The sequence below is a fragment of the Zootoca vivipara genome, chromosome 11 (genome assembly GCF_963506605.1).
Source record: "Zootoca vivipara chromosome 11, rZooViv1.1, whole genome shotgun sequence".
NCBI classification, from domain to species: domain Eukaryota; kingdom Metazoa; phylum Chordata; class Lepidosauria; order Squamata; family Lacertidae; genus Zootoca; species Zootoca vivipara.
This window is the reverse complement of record NC_083286.1, coordinates 8,146,761-8,166,628: the sequence shown is the minus strand read 5'-3', so window position 1 is coordinate 8,166,628 and position 19,868 is coordinate 8,146,761. Positions and strand designations below refer to the sequence as shown.

General features: G+C 41.0%; 1 protein-coding gene across 2 annotated transcripts in view; it reads right to left on the bottom strand.

Annotated features, from left to right (window-relative positions):
* Positions 1-19,868, bottom strand: part of DAPK1 (death associated protein kinase 1) — a 77,198-nt gene that overhangs the window by 15,785 nt on the left and 41,545 nt on the right. For both annotated transcript variants that reach the window (XM_060280100.1, XM_035099579.2), the window contains exons 8-20: positions 19,690-19,842; positions 18,794-18,839; positions 18,560-18,649; positions 16,220-16,312; positions 13,728-13,847; positions 12,504-12,602; positions 12,021-12,119; positions 10,898-10,996; positions 8,807-9,004; positions 7,403-7,600; positions 4,107-4,205; positions 1,988-2,065; positions 1,501-1,723 (exon numbers count right to left, since the gene is read on the bottom strand). In XM_060280100.1, coding sequence (XP_060136083.1) covers positions 1,501-1,723; positions 1,988-2,065; positions 4,107-4,205; positions 7,403-7,600; positions 8,807-9,004; positions 10,898-10,996; positions 12,021-12,119; positions 12,504-12,602; positions 13,728-13,847; positions 16,220-16,312; positions 18,560-18,649; positions 18,794-18,839; positions 19,690-19,842 — 1,595 coding nt within the window. The remainder of the gene's footprint in view (positions 1-1,500; positions 1,724-1,987; positions 2,066-4,106; positions 4,206-7,402; positions 7,601-8,806; positions 9,005-10,897; positions 10,997-12,020; positions 12,120-12,503; positions 12,603-13,727; positions 13,848-16,219; positions 16,313-18,559; positions 18,650-18,793; positions 18,840-19,689; positions 19,843-19,868) is intronic.

Below are 19,868 nucleotides of genomic sequence, written 5' to 3'. Positions count from 1 at the left end.
GTTGGTGGCAAAAATAAGGCGCTGGTACTATCAGCAGCTGCCAGGAATATTCTCTTTTAAGATATACAAATATGCAACAATCAATCACAACCAAAGCCCTCCTATCTCCTCTAGAGGTGAATCAGCAGTTCAGAACAGCCCCTTGGTGACAAAGGAGGTCATTCCCAGTTCACAGCTGGGTAGATTACATATGGTTGGAGACTTGTTTTTTTTGTTTTTTTTGTTTTTTTAAGGGGGAAGAGGAATTGGTACTTTACTTGTGAGGGCAATATTTTATCCCTCTCCAATTATTACTGCAGGGATCAATGATTTAAACAAGTACTGTATGTTATTATCTAATATTAAGGAGACTACCTATAAAGCACCAATTTGAATAATAAATAGCAAAGCTGTATCTTTTCCAAGTGGAAGCATGAAGGAGCAGAGCCATCTCATTATCTGCAACTTTTTCAGGATGAACAGAAACCATTTAGTAAACATGTATAATTAGTAATTTTGATATTGAACTAGCCTCCTCTAGTGGTCGAAATAATTAATGCACCCCTGACATTTCTGAAGGTGCAAGCCAGCTTTGATCAACTTGGTGCCCTGCTTTTAGACTATGACTCCAAACAGCCCCAGCCGGCACGGCCCTGGAGGGCACCCAGTTGGTGAAAGCTGAAATAAATATAAATAGATATTTTAATATGAAGAACAGTATTATCTTAACTGCACCTTTAATGCTACACTGTAAAGCATTCTCATCCATCTGAATAGTGTTGCGTCCACTTTTGTTAGAAACCAAGTACTATGCTAGTGTAAGGGGACCCAGGTGGCGCTGTGGGTTAAACCACTGAGCCTAGGGCTTGCTGATCAGAAGGTCGCCGGTTCGAATCCCTGTGACGGGGTGAGCTCCCGTTGCTTGGTCCCAGCTCCTGCCAACCTAGCAGTTCGAAAGCACATCAAATGCAAGTAGATAAATAGGAACCACTACAGCGGGAAGGTAAACGGCGTTTCCATGTGCTGCTCTGGTTTGCCAGAAGCGGCTTTGTCATGCTGGCCACATGACCTGGAAGCTATACGCCGGCTCCCTCGGCCAATAATGCGAGATGAGTGTGCAACCCCAGAGTCGGTCACGACTAGACCTAATGGTCAGGGGTCCCTTTACCTTTACCATGCTAGTGTACTACTCAAATATAAAATGTCAAGTGCCAAAAATGAAGCTCTGCCATTTTGTGGGTCTTTCCTTCTAAAAACAACTATTTCTTTCCAAGAGTTTAACACCTCACATCTTTAAAGCTGGCATGTATATAGCAAGCCCCACCTTCCTGCAGGAAGGCTACTCTTTTGCAGTCTCCAACTTTGCATGAAAAGTGTTCATTGCATTACTGTAACTAGAGTAGGCCCAACACAAACACCACAAATTAAAACAGTTGCTGTAAAGTAGTATGTTCACCCATTGCACTTAGGTAAAAACAGTGACTATTAAGAGCGACAGCATAAAAAGCCTTAAAATGGTACCTGATGGCTTATTAGATAAAGGTGAAGGAGGAAACCGGACAGAGTTTGTAGAGGAAAGCCTCGGTCTGCGCCTTCTGAAAAAGCTTCTCAGGAGCCCACACTTCAGAGACTCCACAAGAGCAGTTTTCCCAGATGCAGAGTGTCCAAAAAGCTTAAGTTTTATTCTCGGCTGCAGATTATGAGTAGGTCTAAGATGCTGGATGAAAAGTGCTCTGTGTGTATCCTATAAGGTGAAAGCAAAGAATAAAACAAACAGGAAATTGTGAAGAGAAAAGCCCAAATATCAAAATGCTTCTACTTCTTTAAACATCTCATATTTTCCAGAGTAAAGCAGTTGTGCAGGAATAGCATTCTGATTCAAGTAGCAGAAATACAATGAATGACAGGAGGGATGGGGAGACAAAGCCCCATGGCTTTGATCTATTATTTTTCATAATATTTTCGGTTCAAGTGAAAAAGCGAAATAAAGCTCAACTCATCTCCTCACCTTTTTTAATCTTGTAAGAAGACTGGCTACGTGTTCGTGTTGCTCTGCTCTAGCCAGGTCCTCTGCTGTTTTCCCATCCTGTTAGAAGACAAGTGATTAGCTACAATGACTTCTAGCCCACAAGAGAAAAACAGAAACAAAAATGTTCCAATATCCTCAGGGTGGTAAGAAAATAAATTATGTCAGAAGCAAATGGATTAAGGAAAGAAATAGCAAGGACCTCCTAGCTGGAATCTCTATTTTGTTCTCTTTCTGTTCTTTTTTCTCTTAATGCTTCTTTTATAGAAGCATCCCGATATTACAGAAACATTTGAGGCATTTTAAAAAACCCTTTCAGCATGATTGCTCCCATCTTTACAAAGAAACACGCAAAACGCTTTTTCCCAAGCCATGTGTTCCTAATACCGCATATGAACGATGTGAATCTTTAAAATGCAACTAGGATGATCTGTTCGTGCTCATTTAAATAGGGTGCAAGAAAACATGAATTGTGTTTATATACCTCTGAGAATTAGAGAGGGGAAATGAATTACTTTGTTACTGTGTCTATCATCTCTGGGAGCTGTTAGTGCAGGGAAGATGACAGCACAGCTTTAAAGAGCTTAAACAAACTCAGGAGCAGAGCAAATCTGTCTTCAGCATTTTGCTTTTGACTTTTAATTACCCACATTTCATGAGTCAGCAGTTTGGTGTGAAATGAGGCATAAGAAAAATTGCTTACTGCAATAGCCTCTTGGGGCTGCATTCGTGCAACTGTTATACCTCGAGGACCTACCCATTCTGTCTTTACAATCTTTTCTGAAACAGAACTGCATTTTCGATTTAAGCAAGGAGAGCTAATGCACTCCATCTGATAGTGTGTTAGCATGTCTTCAATTAAGACCACCAAGATCAACAAAATACTGGAACTCAAAGCGGTTCTTTTCTGCTAAACATTTGAAAACACTGTGAAACCCCATCTGTCCAAAACTATGCTTCCATAATCACATATCCCTTAAGCTACTTAAATTAATGCACTTTATACCCATCCATTAAATAAAACACAAGAGTGCACAAGAGTGTGGTAGAAGAATGAAAAAAGCAAACTCTCCCCCCCCCCCCCCAGTTCTTCAATGCAACCTTATGATGGTGACCAAGTAGTAATTCTAATTGTTATTAGCTAGTGTGCATGCAAGTGTGGACAAAGGTGGAGTTATTCTGGATTATTAAATTTCAATTAAAAAGTTAAAATCTTCAAGATGAGGCCACTATTTCCCTACTCTGCAATACAGTTCACAGAGAGCATACCACAGGATTCCTTTGAATATGTGAATTAGCTTTAAATCACTGCAAGTGCTGCAGGGGCGATGCAAGCAGGTACATAAACTGCATGTAAAAAAACCTCTCTTTCTGTTTGACTTTACAGCAATGTTGTGAGCCTATGACATAAAACTATTTGGCTTGCACCAGGAGAGGCCTGACAGCTATGCAGGTAGACTGGGTGGGGTGGGGGGTGGCACACATTTTGGGTGCAATCTCTATGTGCCTCCTGCAGAAAATCCCACGTGCTACTTAGTTAAAGTGCAGGCAATGATGTGTGTGATAGCTATTTGGTTCTTCAAGGAGGTCAGTTTTAGGAACATTACTCAACCCAGGTGGTGCTGATTGGAAGCAGTGGCGCAGATCCTTTGGACAAGCAGTAATTGTTTTACAAGCTCACCTGCAAGCTTGCTGATCCATTCACTCTGCCTCCCACACATGCCAGTACACTGTGAATTATCCTTATTTTTAGCATGAAAGCTTTCCAGAGGAACTAATTTCAAAAAGGCCTAAATATTGTATTTATAGGTTTTCAGAACACATTGTCAGGGGAATAGCTAACAAGTTACTGGAAACAAAGTAGCCAGGTTATTAGCAAGAATACTGTTGCTAAGCTAGGAATCGTGTTCCAAATTAATTGATTTCAGGCTTAGTGTCAGAAAAGCCTGTATATTGTGTGTAAGATTTTTTTAAAAAAACCTAAGTGTTATAGCTCAGAAGCTCTTTTGTGTGTGTGTGTGTGTGTGTGTGTGTGTGTGTGTGTGTGTGTGTGTGGATTTCAGAAAAGTGCCAAACCCAGCAAATACTAGGTCATACTTACAGAAGTTAATGCCTCCACATTCGCTCCACTTAGGCAAAGGTACCGGACAACATCGAGAATTCCATTGTTCGCTGCCAGATGTAAAGGTGTCCTACCATACTATAAAAGATAAAATAAGACTTCTGCTGAAACAATAATCCAGTCAAAATATTAAAATGTTGTGATTGGCTTGCAGACAGAGACATGGGCATGCACACTTCTTCAGATACAGGGATGTATCTTTAGAAGTGTGCATGCACACGAAAGCTCATACCAAAATAAAAACTTAGTTGGTCTTTAAGGTGCTACTGAAGGAATTTTTTAATTTTGCTATGCCTAGTTAGTTAGTGAGTTAGTTAGGGGATGCAGGTGGCGCTGTGGTCTAAACCACCGAGCCTGGGGCTTGCTGATAGGAAGGTTGGCGGTTCGAATCCCCGTGACGGGGTGAGCTCCCATTGTTCGGTCCCAGCTCCTGCCAACCTAGCAGTTCGAAAGCACGTCAAAGTTCAAGTAGGTAAATAGGTACCGCTCCGGTGGGAAAGGAAACGGCATTTCCGTGCGCTGCTCTGTTTTCACCAGAAGTGGCTTAATCATGCTGGCCACATGAACAGGAAAAACTGTCTGCAGACAAATGTCAGCTTCCTCAGCCAGTAAAGTGAGATGAGCGCCGCAATCCCAGAGTCGTCCACGACTGGACTTAACCGCCAGGGGTCCTTTACCTTTATGGCTTGGATTACTGCCATGCGCTCTACGTGGGGCTACCTTCTTCCATCATTTTTGTGAAATCCTGGCTTTACTGCCAGATACAGAATGAACATTACTGGTACTTGGTTAATGCATTTTCTGTGCACCTTCTGGGCAAAGCTGCTTAGTGATGTTACCTTATCTGTGCTGCTGTAATTTCATAAAATATTATGACCTTCCAGAGCACATGCACAGTAATATTTCACCTTTCCTTAATTAATCTGGAGAAGCAGCAAAGAAAGAAAGTTAATAAAAGCTTGGTGGTTTGAGAACTACTTGCATTTAAAACTCCTAGCATCTCCAGTCAAAGGATCTTCAGCTGAAGAGCTGGGAAAAATATTTTCCCCAAACTCTGCAGAACCTTTGTCAGTTCGAGTAATCTCCACTAGGCTGAACAGATTATTTACCTGACACTATACAAGACAGTGACATATCCAATAAACTGCTTAATGTCACGTTTAAGGATCCAGAATGGATGCTTCATTAAGTCCATTATTCCTTGTCAAAAGATTTGATTTTGAAGATGATTTACAGTTAGAATGTTTTGTGCTCAAAGTCGAACAAACAAGTTTAATAAAGTTCATGGCATCTAATGATGTCACAAACTGAAGGAGCTTAAGGTACAAACCATCATACATATGTAAAGAAACTACTTGACCTCTTTAGATGTACCATAGGGGTTTGTTTCCCCCCCCCCCAGGGGGAAACTGGTGCCAAGCCGCTGAGACCAGTAGAAGATTTTCAGCCATAAAGTCAAGCCTTTAGCTGTATTAACTCTGCTTCTCTGAAAACAGAATTTCTATCATGGTTCTGCATTTAATTACTCAATCAGTCAGGATTATGCTAACACAAGAGGGCAGAGGGCTCATTATCATAAGCTTTTTACTTGGCAGCTGGCAACACTTAAATTTAAAAATAATCCAAATAAATGATTGCACAGGGTCAGCCAAAAATCCGCAACTTTCCATGGTGGGTTGTAGCACAGAAGGTCATGGAGGGTGTTTAGGTGGCCAGGCTGTATTGCATGCAATATTACAATGTTCCTTGAAAGGAATGCAAGGACTCGTGAATTGAACCGATTTGTGTCATATAAAAGCTGCATTATTCAAAATATCCTTCACTTCTGTAGCGTTATAGAATCCAAGATTTGCCTCCCTCCCTCCCTACCTACCTACACACACACACACACACAGTGTGTCAGCAGCGCCTAAAGCCACTGAAATTAGCACCAGGAAAAATCCCGAAGTTCTACAAACTCCTACATGCAAAGTCACAGAGTCAAACCTGTTAAGAACTGTATTTCGCTTTCCCACATACTGCTGAACTATTTTCGCAAAGAAGTAACACCAACACCGCAGAGGCATACAATGTTTTTTTTTGCAATGCAATTAACAGTAATCTTCTAATGTACAAAGGAACAAGAGTTGCTGAGATGTATTATTTACCAGCTGCATGGAAGCAAAATAAAACATGAGAAGCTGTCTAAGGGATCTAAGCCTTTCCACCTTAGGACCTAAAAGCATCCTTACACCCACATGCTACCTATCACCAACACACCTTTCCCCCAGTTAATTATTAGTTTACTTAATGCAGCAACTTTCTTGCTCGCTTCTGCTACCTCAGAAGCAGCTGAGCACTGCCAGAAGGTAAGTGGCCAACCTGCCAGGAGGTGGGTAGGTAATGTTGCTGAGAAACAGCTTGAAGGGGTCTATCTGCCTCTATAATGTCAGAACCGAAAACTGCACTGATAAATTTCTGATTACACAAAAATTTTTATACTGTTTTTGTGCAAACTGGGACTATGTGTCAAATTCAGATTCTCAGCAAATAAAATGAAGAGTGACTTAACCTGGCATGATGAAATAAAAATACAACTGAATTAATGAACTTGTCTAGAAGATACAGTGGTACCTCAGTTTAAGAACAGTCCTGTTTATGAAAGATTCGGTTTACCAACTCCGCAAAAGTAGTGTCCTGGTTTGTGAACTTTACCTCGGTCTAAGAACGGAATCCGAATGGTGGAAGGGCACCGGCAGCAGAAGGCCTCATTAGGGAAAGCATGCTTCGGTTTAAGAACAGTTTCGGTTTAAGAACGGACTTCCGGAATGGATTAAGTTCATAAACCAAGGTACCACTGTATAAGTATATTAGCCTGCATGCCCACACAGCTTAGTATGTGAGGAGATGAGGGAGGATAGAGTGTAACTTCTCTGGATACTGAGGCTATTCAAGTAAAATAAAATAAAATTCACCAAAGGACACGGGGGGTAGACAATCATGAGAAGTATCTAATAGGTACTAATTACACTGAACTATGAGCATTCACTCTTGAAATAGAACCACTAGCTGTAGAGAAATATCCCCTTTCCTCCCTCAGAGATTAGCAATTGCTTTTTAGGTACTCAGAAAATGGGAGTTTTCATTTAATTGTAGCCTTTTTTTGGGAAAAAGAACTGTTCGACCCCTCTCAAGTGCAAACCTACTGTGCATTCAGTGCTGGAACAATTTGTCATCTGGATAAGCCCTTAGTACAAACACAGTAGGGTTGCTGCTGCTGCTGCTTTTTAAAGTACCTTATTGGTTATATCGATGTTACAGTTTGCTTCACAGAGTGCCATCACAATGGGAATGTTTCCATCTTTGCAGGCTACATGGAGAGGAGTGTTCCCGTGTCTATCCTGGAAATCTATGGAGCATCCCTGACTGATAAGCATTTTAACCACTTCCATCTGACATCTTCGGACTGCAAGGTGAAGGGCTATGTGTCCGTCCTAAATGCACACACAAAAAAAGAATGATCAGATATTTCTTGCAACAACTGTTTTTGAATACGTTTACATCAGAAGCAAATACAATAATATTCAGTCGTTTTCAGCACCACAGAGCTCCTTTTGGACTTTGTGGAACCTGATAACTTCCTTGTTAAGTCACAGTCTGCAGTTCGATGCAACACTAAACCATGGTTTAAAATTACTAGAACAAGATTAATCTCCCTCTGGACTGCTGTGCTCCCTCTGTCCTCACATGACTGTGAGGCTTTTGGAATCTTCTGGCTCCATTTCAGATTAACTGCCATTTGAGGTGTCAACTGAACTCTAAAGTATGGTTAATGTCAACTATGATAAACTAGCTTAATAACCCATTAACCAAAGTTAAGATTAATCACACTTTAGAGGTTTCAGAAGGCATCCTAAACTGTATTTAATTCTAAAGAGGAAACCAGATGCTTCCATTCTTCTACATTTTTTGATTTGGCTTTTTTTACACTGCTTTATTGCTCTATGTCTTAGAAGCAATTCACACTGAATTCAATGCAGCTTACTCCCAGGTAAGTGGGGAAAGGACTGAAGCTTGAACTTTTTATTCAGCTAAAAATGCCTTTTCCTTCCCCACTTTGCCTTTTAAGTGTCTCTCTGATTGATAAAGAACCAAACCAAACTGAGCTCCTGTTGCAGGCAGGGTAGAGGGCTCTGACCAAGGATGAGAGCCCATCAATCCAGGCTATGGATTATCCTTTCAAAGGGTAAAATTGTAGTCGGTGTTGAATCAATCAATCTTCCAAGACTGGATGCAGACAAGGAAGAAACTGCAAACTTCTAGTAATCGATCTGTATGCTAAGCATCATATATTTTCATCATCTTATTTCTACTTCAAGTATTTAATATAAATTAAAAAGTCTTGCTATCATTTGGGATGTTCTGGTTATTTTCACTAAAACATGGAAGAGCCTCCTAAAATGAACAGTTGAACCACAGAGGAAATCACTATACAGTTATATGAAATAAGCCTAGTAAATGCAATTAATTAATTTTTAATAGTGCTGTATCCTACTTCTTAAGGCAGCCTTCATTTAATGATTAACCATGACATGCAATATCCAAACAAGTTATGAAAGCTATTTAAAGCTCTTCTCTACTATTCAAAACCTTTATAGACAATTTCTTGCTAAATGCGGCTCAATTCAACCATAACTAACCTTGTCAGTTGCATCAAGGTCAGCGCCATGCTCCGCCAAACATTCCACAATATCATGGTAACCTCTAGCCGAGGCTGTCAAGAGTGGAGTTTCCCCTTCCTTATTTTTAACATTCACATTGCAGCCTGCCTTGCACAGTGCTTTGGCAACAAGGTAGTAGCCATGCCAAGCAGCACAGTGCAAAGGAGTTTCTTCTTCCTATAAAATAATTTAGTAACATTGCTATTAACAAAGCTGACATAATGCTTAAACAACACTTCCAATTTTGACCCAATAAATCTAACTCCTAGGCAAATGTTGCAATCCCATTAAAAGGTTATTAACAGGATGTGCTTCATATTTGTGAATTAGTGCCCTTCAATGCATCAATCAGGCACAGTGGCCCATGCGCTGGGGTCGATATCTGAAGGTGGAAGCACACACTATATGAGATTTGTGAATAGGCTTCATCCATGCAGATGTCCTTGTCATGATCTCCAACAGCAGTGTGTTCCAGCTCCCCAATCGACATGCGGCAGAATTGTGAAACTGCAAATTCTATTAGTTTCATATCTATAGATCACAAACAATCCCAAGTGTTAATTCCCCCATCAACAAACACTGAAAAGAATATTATTACTGTACTACTAGGTAAAGGTAAAGATAAAAGTACCCCTGACCATTAGGTCCAGTTGCGGACGACTCTGGGGTTGTGGTGCTCATCTTGCTCTATAGGCCAAGGGAGCCAGCGTTTGTCCGCAGACAGCTTCTGGGTCATGTGGCCAGCGTGACAAAGCCGCTTCTGGTGACCAGAGCAGCACACGGAAACGCCATTTACCTTCCTGCCGTAGTGGTACCTATTTACCTACTTGCATTTTGGCGTGCTTTCGAACTGCTAGGTGGGCAGGAGCTGGGACTGAACAACGGGAGCTTACCCCATCGCAGGGATTCGAACTGCCAACCTTCCGATCGGCAAGCCCTAGGCTCTGTGGTTTAGACCACAGTGCCACCCACATCCCTGCCATTATTACTACTACCATGATTAAATTGGATGATATCACTAGTAATACATGCAGTGAATGTATTACTGGCCTGCCTCAAGGGATACAGGGTAAATCCCATGTAGCACAGCTATGAATGGGATGGGGAAGGGGGATTCTTTATTAAAAAAAGGGGGGATTTTTACTTAGGACCAGATAGCTCAACACTCTCTGTGAACATATGAGATGTCCCAACCATTCTGGAGCATACACAGCAGGAAACAACTCATAAGACTGCACTAAATAGAGGAAGTGGAGTTGCAATTTATTAAATCAGCAGTGACTATATTTGTGATTGACTGGGTCCCATGTGCTTCTCTACCAAGTTGACAATTATAATACATTCACAGAAACATTAAGTGAGAACTAGCCTTAAACAGGCCTTTTCAATCCATTTTTAATATTTAGTGTCAGTGATTAGTTCAGGCTTCCTCAACCTCAGCCCTCCAGATGTTTTTGGCCTACAACTCCCATGATCCCTAGCTAGCAGGACCAGTGGTCAGGGATGATGGGAATTGTAGTCTCAAAACATCTGGAGGGCAGAGGTTGAGGAAGCCTGGATTAGTTGGTGAAGGGCCAAAGTTCAGCAGTAGAGCACATGGTTCACATCTCCAAGTAGGCCTGGGAGGGACTGCTGTTTGAAACACTGGAAAGCTGCATGCTGTTATGTAATCTTGCTATATTTATAGTACTGAAATGTGGCTTTTTGGTATGTTATATTTTTGTTTTGCTTTGTTACTATGAAATTGTTTTGTAGCTTGTTTGAAATGCATCCCTGTTTCTTTGCTGTAAGCCACTTGGAGCATGCTTTCTTGTGGAAAAGTGGCATACAAATAAAACGAACGAATGAATGAAATCTGCTACTATGGTAGTATGTGCGTAAGCATGGACTACTGGTCTCATTAGATGGTTGTCAACTAGGTTTTACTCACAGTAGACCCATAGAAACTGGAGTGTTAGGCCCACTAATTTCTACTCCAAGTAAAAAACCCACATGTAATTTCAAGTAATGAATGGGAAGGAATCCTGGTTTTGTTTAGCAGCAGAATAAGGCTTAATCTCTACTACTCACCTTATCTTGAAAATTTGGATTTGAGCCAATGCTACACAAGACTTGAACCACATCAACGTGACCATACCGAGATGCCACATGGAGTGCAGTTTCTCCAGACTGAGAAGAAGACAAAACACACACAAGCGTTATCCCTCATGCCACACTGTTGAATACTCTCACATTATGGATTATATTGGTTCTTATAAATATTGGGTGGGAACAATCTATAGAGAAAGGTTTGTCCTTTTTCTCCCATGCCAGTTTCAAAGAAAATAACAACAACAGCAACAGCAGCAATAATAATAATATAAATAATACAAACAAACATAAAGGTTCTGTTTTGGAGCCTGCTGTGGGCTACTGCTGACTGGAAAATATATTTTAGTAGCATTACTTACAGGCATCCACACTGATTGGTGGAGAACCCACTCCATCCCAGTGCAGGTTGACAGATGGCTACCTCTGGCACATACTAACCTTCCTCTAACAAAAAACTCCAGGAGTTAGCATAGAAAAAGTACTTTAACAGAATTAATGTTATTTAATTTTTAGAAACACTGTAGGCTGCCCTAAACTTGAGCACTGGATGGGTCAGGCTGCATTCCCATACACATTTTTCTTGGAGTAGGTCCCACTGAAATGGATCTGGGTGGCGCTGTGGTCTAAACCACTGAGCCTCTTGGGCTTGCCAATCAGAAGGTTGGCGGTTCGAATCCCCGGGGCAGGGTGAGCTCCCGTTACTCAGTCCCAGCTCCTGCCAACCTAGCAGTTCGAAAGCACACCAGTGCAAGTAGATAAATAGATACCGCTGTGGCGGGAAGGTAAATGGCGTTTCTGTGAGCTGCTCTGGTTTTGGTGTTCCGTTGCACCAGAAGCGGCTTAGTCATGCTGGCCACATGACCCGGAAAAAACCGTCTGCAGACAAACACAGCTCCCTTGGCCTGTAAAGCGAGATGAGCGGCACAACCCCAGAGTCATCTGCAACTGGACTTAGCTATCAGGGGTCCTTTACCTTTTTTAGGTCCCACTGAAGTCAGCGGAGCTTATTTCTGAGTAGGGAAGCTATAAGATAGCACCACAAGACGATCTAAAGTAGAAGTTTTAAAATAATGCTCCAACAGATTTAAAAGTTTGCCCTTACCTTGTCTCTAACATCCAAAGGACATTTATTTAGCTGGAGGAATTTCAGTGTTTCGACGTGACCATGTCGAGATGCCCAGTAGATTGCATTAGATCCTGCCTGTCCAAAATATTTGACGATGGCAATCAATAAAACCATAAGCAAATTGCAGCAACATATTCCAACACATTCAGGATAATGTTACATGATGAGGATAATTATCAAGATCTAATGAAGGGACTTTTCCAAAGCGGAAACATTTTGTTTAGGCATTCATTCAAATAAAATGAATTCATATGGGTATTAACTTGCTGTTGTTAACAAAAGGGTGAGAAATGCAATTGTTCTTTGCCAAATATAGAATATGACTGACTGAGCTGCAGGAATGATTGCAATCTATAATATTCATTTACAACAATGTAAACGCATGTTCAATCTGTTTCCTTCTAAAATGCACTGCAAATAAGTAACACATTTAGATACCAATCTAAACAAATGTCTCACCTTATCTTGGACATCAATACGGGCACCTCGCTTTAGGAATAACTGAAGCATTTGAATATTTCCACATCCAGCAGCAATCAAAAATGGAGGTGTCCCATGCTGCAATGAACAAACTGTCAAAAACTGATCACTTTTCTCAAGAGATTATTGAAGAGAACAACAAATATACATAGCTAGATGATAGTCTCTGATTTAATTTTTTAACAGATTGTATTATATATGAAGAGAAGATATGGATATTTATAAATACATATAAATGTTTTTCGCTGATGCAAAATCTGTGTGTGAAGAGTAAGCGTCTGCTTTTGAAGAGCTGTGTCAAAATCACTATGAAAGTCCAGATACATTTAACAAACATCCAAAAATGCAACGCAATGAGTTTTATGAGAAAGATTTAGAGTGGGTCTGGTGCACCATGTACAATAGCTCTCTTTGTGTAATAAAACCTATACCAAACATGCAGTGTCTTTATTTTTCATTATTAGGATTATTGTTTTCATAATGTAGTGAGCTAAATTTAGCTTTGTGAACATTTATCTAGAGCATTGTGTAAGTTGGTGTTGTATTTCAAAAAGGATATTGACAAATCATGAAAAACCAATTCACTGGAGAGATGCAAAGACAATGAAAGATTTGGAAGATAAATAATGATTTAAGGATAAAGGCGCTGAGTATTTTTATTATACAGAAAGGCAAGCTTTTCAGGGCTGGCGGTACACTGCCAGTTTTCAAACATTTATGAAAAGGAAGAGGAACAGCTAACTATGCAACACCTCATTCTCACAGCAACAACCATCCATTCCACCCACTCACGTAGGCAGCAACAGGAACCTCCCTCCCCAGAACCACCCAATGAGAGGCAGAAATGGTAGCTTTTGGATCCCACATGAGCTCTTTTGGAGGGGAGGCCTAAACTGCACACAGCGGAGCTTTCCTTTCTTCTCCACTCATCACTGCTGGCAAATCTGGGCAAGGACATCAAGAATGGAAGTAACTGTCTATAGATGCTGTGATATTTTCTCAAAACGGGTGTCAAAAGCTAGATATCAAGTGGGAGAGATAGGCCCTTGTCCACACATGCAAATAAAAAACTCCAAACTGTGTCCTCTGCAACCTTCCCAGGAAGAGTTTCCTGAACTGATATTGGAATGCTCATGAGTCTTTGGGCTGATATTTGTTCTTTTTTTTTTTTTAAGCTGCTGAATCTATACAACAACAGCGTACCTTATTAGGTTGATTGACATCATAATTGGTCAAAGAGCCCAGAAGGTGCTGGAGACCAGGAACGTTGTCATCATTGATGGCATGAATGATGGCTTTCATTACAAATGAATCTTCCTCATCCTCATAAATTAACCAGAAAGTAGATGGGAGGGGAAATACAAGAGAAAAGAAGTTATTAGCTTTGAGAGGGAGGAGGGTATGGAAAGGAAATAAACTTTTCAGCAGCTATATATTGTCATTTCACAGTATGACTGCCATTCCTAATGGGAAACAAGCTGTTAAAACATCTGCTTAAATTCTGGAGGTAATTTACTTTCTCTAATAAGAGTCTCCTTTTTTATGCATCAGCACATAACATTGACCCTGATTTAAAAGAGCTCTATTATGCATTTCACAATTCATTTTTTAAAAGCTACATCAACATAGAAACAAGAAGCATCTTTTCCCCAAGAATGACATCTTAAAGCAGAACAGTTCTATAAATTACTCCAATCTAGAGTTTATAGGTTTTAAACCACAGTGGCACAAGGCTACAATTCTACTGGGAGCTGGTTCTGCAACAGTTACGTTTACTGATTCAACATTAAAAAAATAACAGCACATCAATAAGCAGAAATTTAATTTACAAAAATGTGGAAGTTAGCAAAGTGAAAGAAAGAGAGTAAGACATATATGCCACTCTGCATACTCTGCATGCCTAAGGACTTTTAATTCTGAGGGGGAAATGTTTGCATAATACTTATTATAACTAGTATTTAAGAACACATTTCATAAAGTGCAGAATAAAACCTTTAAATAGAAATCTACTGGATTTATGCACCTCCAAGTATAAATCTGAAAGACTCGAAACAGGTAAAATACCTGCTTTCATTTGTGTGATTCCCTGTCCCATGACACAGCTGTGAAGGGGAGAGTGGTAGCAATTGCTTGCTGGTTTAAACTAAACACACAGTACATTATGATGTCTAATTTGAGAAGAGTTCTTTAAACTATGGTTTATTAAAGCAAACCAAGACCAAATATCACAATCTGAGCTTGGTTTGTTTCAATAAACCATACTTCAAAGTAACCACACTTTTGTTTAACGTAGACATGATGAGAAGCTAAACCAAGTTTAAACCAGGAAGCAAATGCTTCTAGTTTCTGGTCACTAAAATATGGTTTAGTCTTAAAACCCAAAACTATGAGTGTTACTTGTGTTTTACTCAGCAGACCCACTGAAATAAATGGGTCTAACAGTTATGTTTATTAATTTCAATGGGTCTATTCTAAGTAACATTTAGTTGAACATCCCTATCTGAGAACCACTGTGGTGTAGTGGTTAGTGTGTTGGACAAGGACCTGGGAAACCATGAAGTTCACTGAGTGACCTAGGGTCAGTCACTGCCTCCCAGCCTAACCTACGTCACAAAGTTGTTGTGGGGATTAAATGAGAAGGAACAGAAAACTTGAGCCCCTTGAAGGAAAAGGTGGTATATACGTGCAACAAATAAATAATATTTTGTGTGATAAACTATAACTTATGATAAACTTTTGTGGACACACATACTGGGTGTTAAACATGGATTCCATAGCCTGTGGAGTAATGTACATGAATTATGTATCTGGCATGGGTCCACAGATCTGGGTTCTGAGTATAACCCAGCAGCTGGTCTTGGAGTTGTACAGTGGAACCTTGGTTCTTGAATGGCTTTGTTGACGAACAAATCGGCTCCCGAACGCCGAAAACCCGGAAGTAAATGTTCTGGTTTTCAAACGTTTTTCAGAAGCCAAACGTCCGACACGGCTTCCGCTTGAGTGCAGGAAGCTCCTGCAGCCAATCGGAAGCCACGCCTTGGTTTCAAACGTTTCAGGAGTCGAATGGACTTCCAGAATGGATTAAGTTTGAGAACCAAGATTCCACTGTACAAGACTTTCCCCTGATCCTGGGCCTCCCTACAGTTCTATAGCCAAGCTGCCTGGCGACAACTTATTGGGAATGCCATAGAATCTCTCCTAACATCCCTTGCACAGGACCCTTGGCGAGCCACACTAAAGCAAATAAGATGGCCACACCTCTCAACTGTATCACACTGATGGCAGCTCAGACAAGCAGAAGGGGAAGAATCCTCTTACACTTTGGTACCCCAAGGTCCATCAGCCAAGCTACTGCTGTAATTAAGGTGACTGGTATGAAGAAGGGAGACAAAATGCCAGCCCAATTTTCTGTTTGATACCTGCTGCTCTCCTCTATCTACTTGAGGGATTTCTGGCTTGTTTCTGAATTAGCTTTGTCCAGAAATACGGAAAACAGAAGCGACTGGGCTAAATTTAGTCATCTGTCTTAAATTAGACTACAGGTATTGTCTGCATATTGTCTCTTGTCTGTATTTATTGCTCAGTTCCTTTGCATCAATTTGAAACACCTGCAAGGGACATTACAGTTCCAAGTACTGCAGTTCAGAAGATGTTATATGCTATGTTAATCCCCATACTCCCAAGTATTTACTTACCAGAGTGTCATCGCTCCTAGCCACGCTCATGTTACTTCTGGACAAAAAGGATCTTGATAATCTTTGGCATAGCGATATTAAGCGCACTGATTGCTTTTGTAAGAGAAGAGACAAATATTTATGTGAAACCATAAAAACTTATTATAGGAAACATTTCTGGTACGAGTTCAGTTCCGCAAACAATACTGCTAAACTGTTAGTAGTTGCAATCAAACTAAGTCTCTAAGGCCTGTATTTTTATATGGTCCATTTGCCTCAAGATAATAGGATGGTTACACACTCCCTACTTCCCTGAGCATTCCAAAGGTCATGCTATAAAATATAGTGTCCTATAGGTGAAAGAGGCTGCAGACTCACAATGAATCTACAATATTTGTTCAGTAGGATTGCTACAGAGGGCAGCAAAAATTTTTGCTCCTACATCCTACATGAATTTTGCAGGAAGGAAGTGGAGACACCCTGACAGTTGTTTCCAGTCCAGGTTAAGTCCTGCTAAAACCTTTATCCCCCCCCCCGTCCTTGTATCCAAACTGAGCTGCCAACTCTCTCCATTTATTCCCACTTTACCTTGCAGAGCGATCCTCTCAGATCTGATTCCCTGCAGACAAATTGCCCATCCAAAATATAAAACAAAACAAAACAGTGTCGTCTGATGGTGAGTTAGCCAATGGTACCCCTCCAGATGTTGCTGGACTTCAATTCCCATCAGCCCCAGCAAGCACAGCTGATGGTCCAGGATGATGATTATAGTCCAACAACTTCTAGAGGGCACCATTACAGGCAACTCCCCGGTTGTGTGGGGATTGCGTTCCAGGTCATTGTGCGCTTGTGTGAAATCACATGTAATCAGAACAACCATTGAAAAAGCCTGCAAACACCCTGCTCTGTTCCTGCCTCACCTCTTTTGGTGACATTTTCAGGTCACTTTTGGGTCCGGAATGATGCAGTCGCACATATATCAGACACACCTAAAACGGTCACTGCCTGTATTTCCCACTGAGGAAAAATCCACTGATCATCAGTGAATGATTGCTAACAAGCATATTAATAAAACAGGGTTGCCAAGCAGCAACATAATCAATATTACCATGTTAGTACTATGTGGCATATTGTTCTATGTGATATATAGTTCAATGTGCCATTGTGGAATAATGCATTTGGAGAGGCATCTAATTTTCAGGGCTTCTGTCATATGGTGACTATGACAAGGCATACTGGACTTTAAGTATCTGCCACTGAAAACTGATGTGGCCAAATAACCTTGGAATGCCTTATTATCACATTAATAAGTCTTATGAGAGTCAGATCTAGGAAAAATCTGGGATCTATTTTTATAGGGCTGAATTCATCAACAGCCACATCTGCCTTGCATTTGCTGATTTCGTTTCCAAGAAGGAGTTCTTTTCTTTGGTTGGACTTATTTGCTAACTCTCTCCCTACTTACAGTTATTATCTCCTGATGATAATTATGCACCCTGTTCCAAACTCTCTTTCTTCCAAGTTATCCTAAAAGGTAAAGGTAACTGGACTGTTAGGTCCAGTTCTGGACGACTCTGGGGTTGTGTGCTAATCTCGCTCTATAGGCCGAGGAAACCAGCGTTTGTCCACAGACAGCTTCCGGGTTATGTGGCCAGCATGACTAAGCCGTTTCTGGCGAACCAGAGCAGTGCACGGAAACGCCGTTTACCTTCCCACTGGAGCGGTACCTATTTATCTACTTGCACTTGACGTGCTTTCAAACTGCTAGGTGGGCAAGAGCTGGGACAGAACAACGGGCGCTCACCCCATTGCGGGGATTTGAACTGCCGACCTTCCGATCGGCAAGCCCTAGGCTCTGTGGTTTAGACCACAGCGCCACCCGCGTCCCTTCCAAGTTATCCTACATATCTCTTTTTCAGTTTGCAATAAACTCCTTGCTGCTCTTACTTCCTGCTGCTCTTCTTTCATTTCTTTCATATGCTGCTCAGCTGTAATGCCCCGTACCAATTTCACTCTAAAAGTCTAACAAATATACAAGAAGTTCAGGACTGAACTAAACCAAATCATTTAAGGCCCGGATGAAGCTCTCAATAGCTTTCATGTGTTAATATACACTGGCCATGTTGACACACCATGTTAAACTATACCTAATCTTTAACCATTCATTCCCACTTGCTCCTTCTTTTACCCCTGGTCCAGCTGTGTTGGGAGCAATAAACCAGGATGAGCCATGTGTACCATCATGCTGCTTGTTCATGTTAGAGCATAGTTAAGCATTATGATTTCATGTGACCCACTGTTACATGTACTTATTCCAAAGCCAAAGAACAATAGTTATTATAAAGAATTGTTAGATCTTACTTTCCATTTCCTTCGTGCTGCGAACTTTTTGAATTTTTCCATATTCACGGCAGATGCTTTTCTACTAAGTGCTTGAAGGGTATCCTTAGGCTGTGAGAAAAATAAAATAACACTTTGAAATGCTATATCCTTCAGTGGTGAAGAAGAATGAATGAAGAATATACTGCCTTCTACAGTACATGGGCAAAAGAAAGAGGTAAAACTAATATAATAATCTATGCATTGCACACTAACCTTAATCCATGGGTGCTGCAAGCTGTCTTGAATTGTCATTCTCTTCCTTTTAAAGGAGAAAAAATATTTCATTTCCTTTATTACATTTATAGTCTGTATTTTCTTCAAAGGCCTCAAAAAAGCATACACGCATCCCTCTTTATATTCTCACAACAATTCTGTAAGGTAGGTTAGGCTAAGAAATGGGGAGTGGCCCATGGTCAGTTTCATAGACTAAAGGTAAAGGTGCCCCTGACCATCAGGTCCAGTCATGTCCGACTCTGGGGTTGTGGCGCTCATCTCGCTCTATAGGCCGAGGGAGCCGGCGTTTGTCCACAGACAGCTTCCAGGTCATGTAGCCAGCATGACAAAGCTGCGTCTGGCGAACCAGAGCAGCGCACGGAAACGACGTTTACCTTCCCGCCAGAGCGGTCCCTCTTTATCTACTTGCACTTTGATGTGCTTTCGAACTGCTAGGTGGGCAGGAGCTGGGACCGAGCAACGGGAGCTCACCCCGTTGCAGGGATTCAAACCGCCGACCTTCTGATCAGCAAGCCCTAGACTTTGTGGTTTAACCCACAGCGCCACCTAGTTTCATAGACTAGTGGACACTTAAACATTATGTCTTCCTGGTTCCAGCTGGAGATTCAGAACATTACACCAGACTGGTTCTAACATATTCTTCATGCAGTTACTTCCACTATGTATTTATACAGCACTGAAAACATGCAAGAAGTAACTAATAAAGAAGCAAATGCAAATTGTATAAAGTGGGGGTGGTAAGGGTAGCAAACTTGACAGCCTAGATCAACAAAACAGGGAAGATCTCCTTCATTTTGAAAGGGATAAGGGTAACTACCAACTAATCCTGTTTGCTTGTACTTGGTGTCACAAAATGAATCCTGGAAGAAACTTACTTTGGATCCTTGATTAGTAGTCTTCTTATAAAATCTTTTGCTAAAGCACTGGTGTTACTGAAGAATTCTTCCTCGAAGTCATAGTTCACTGCAGACACATTGGCTAATGTTTCTTGTTTTGTCTCTCCAAGAAACGGCGAGGCACCACTCAGACTGCAAAAAAAAAAGTTTGGTCACAA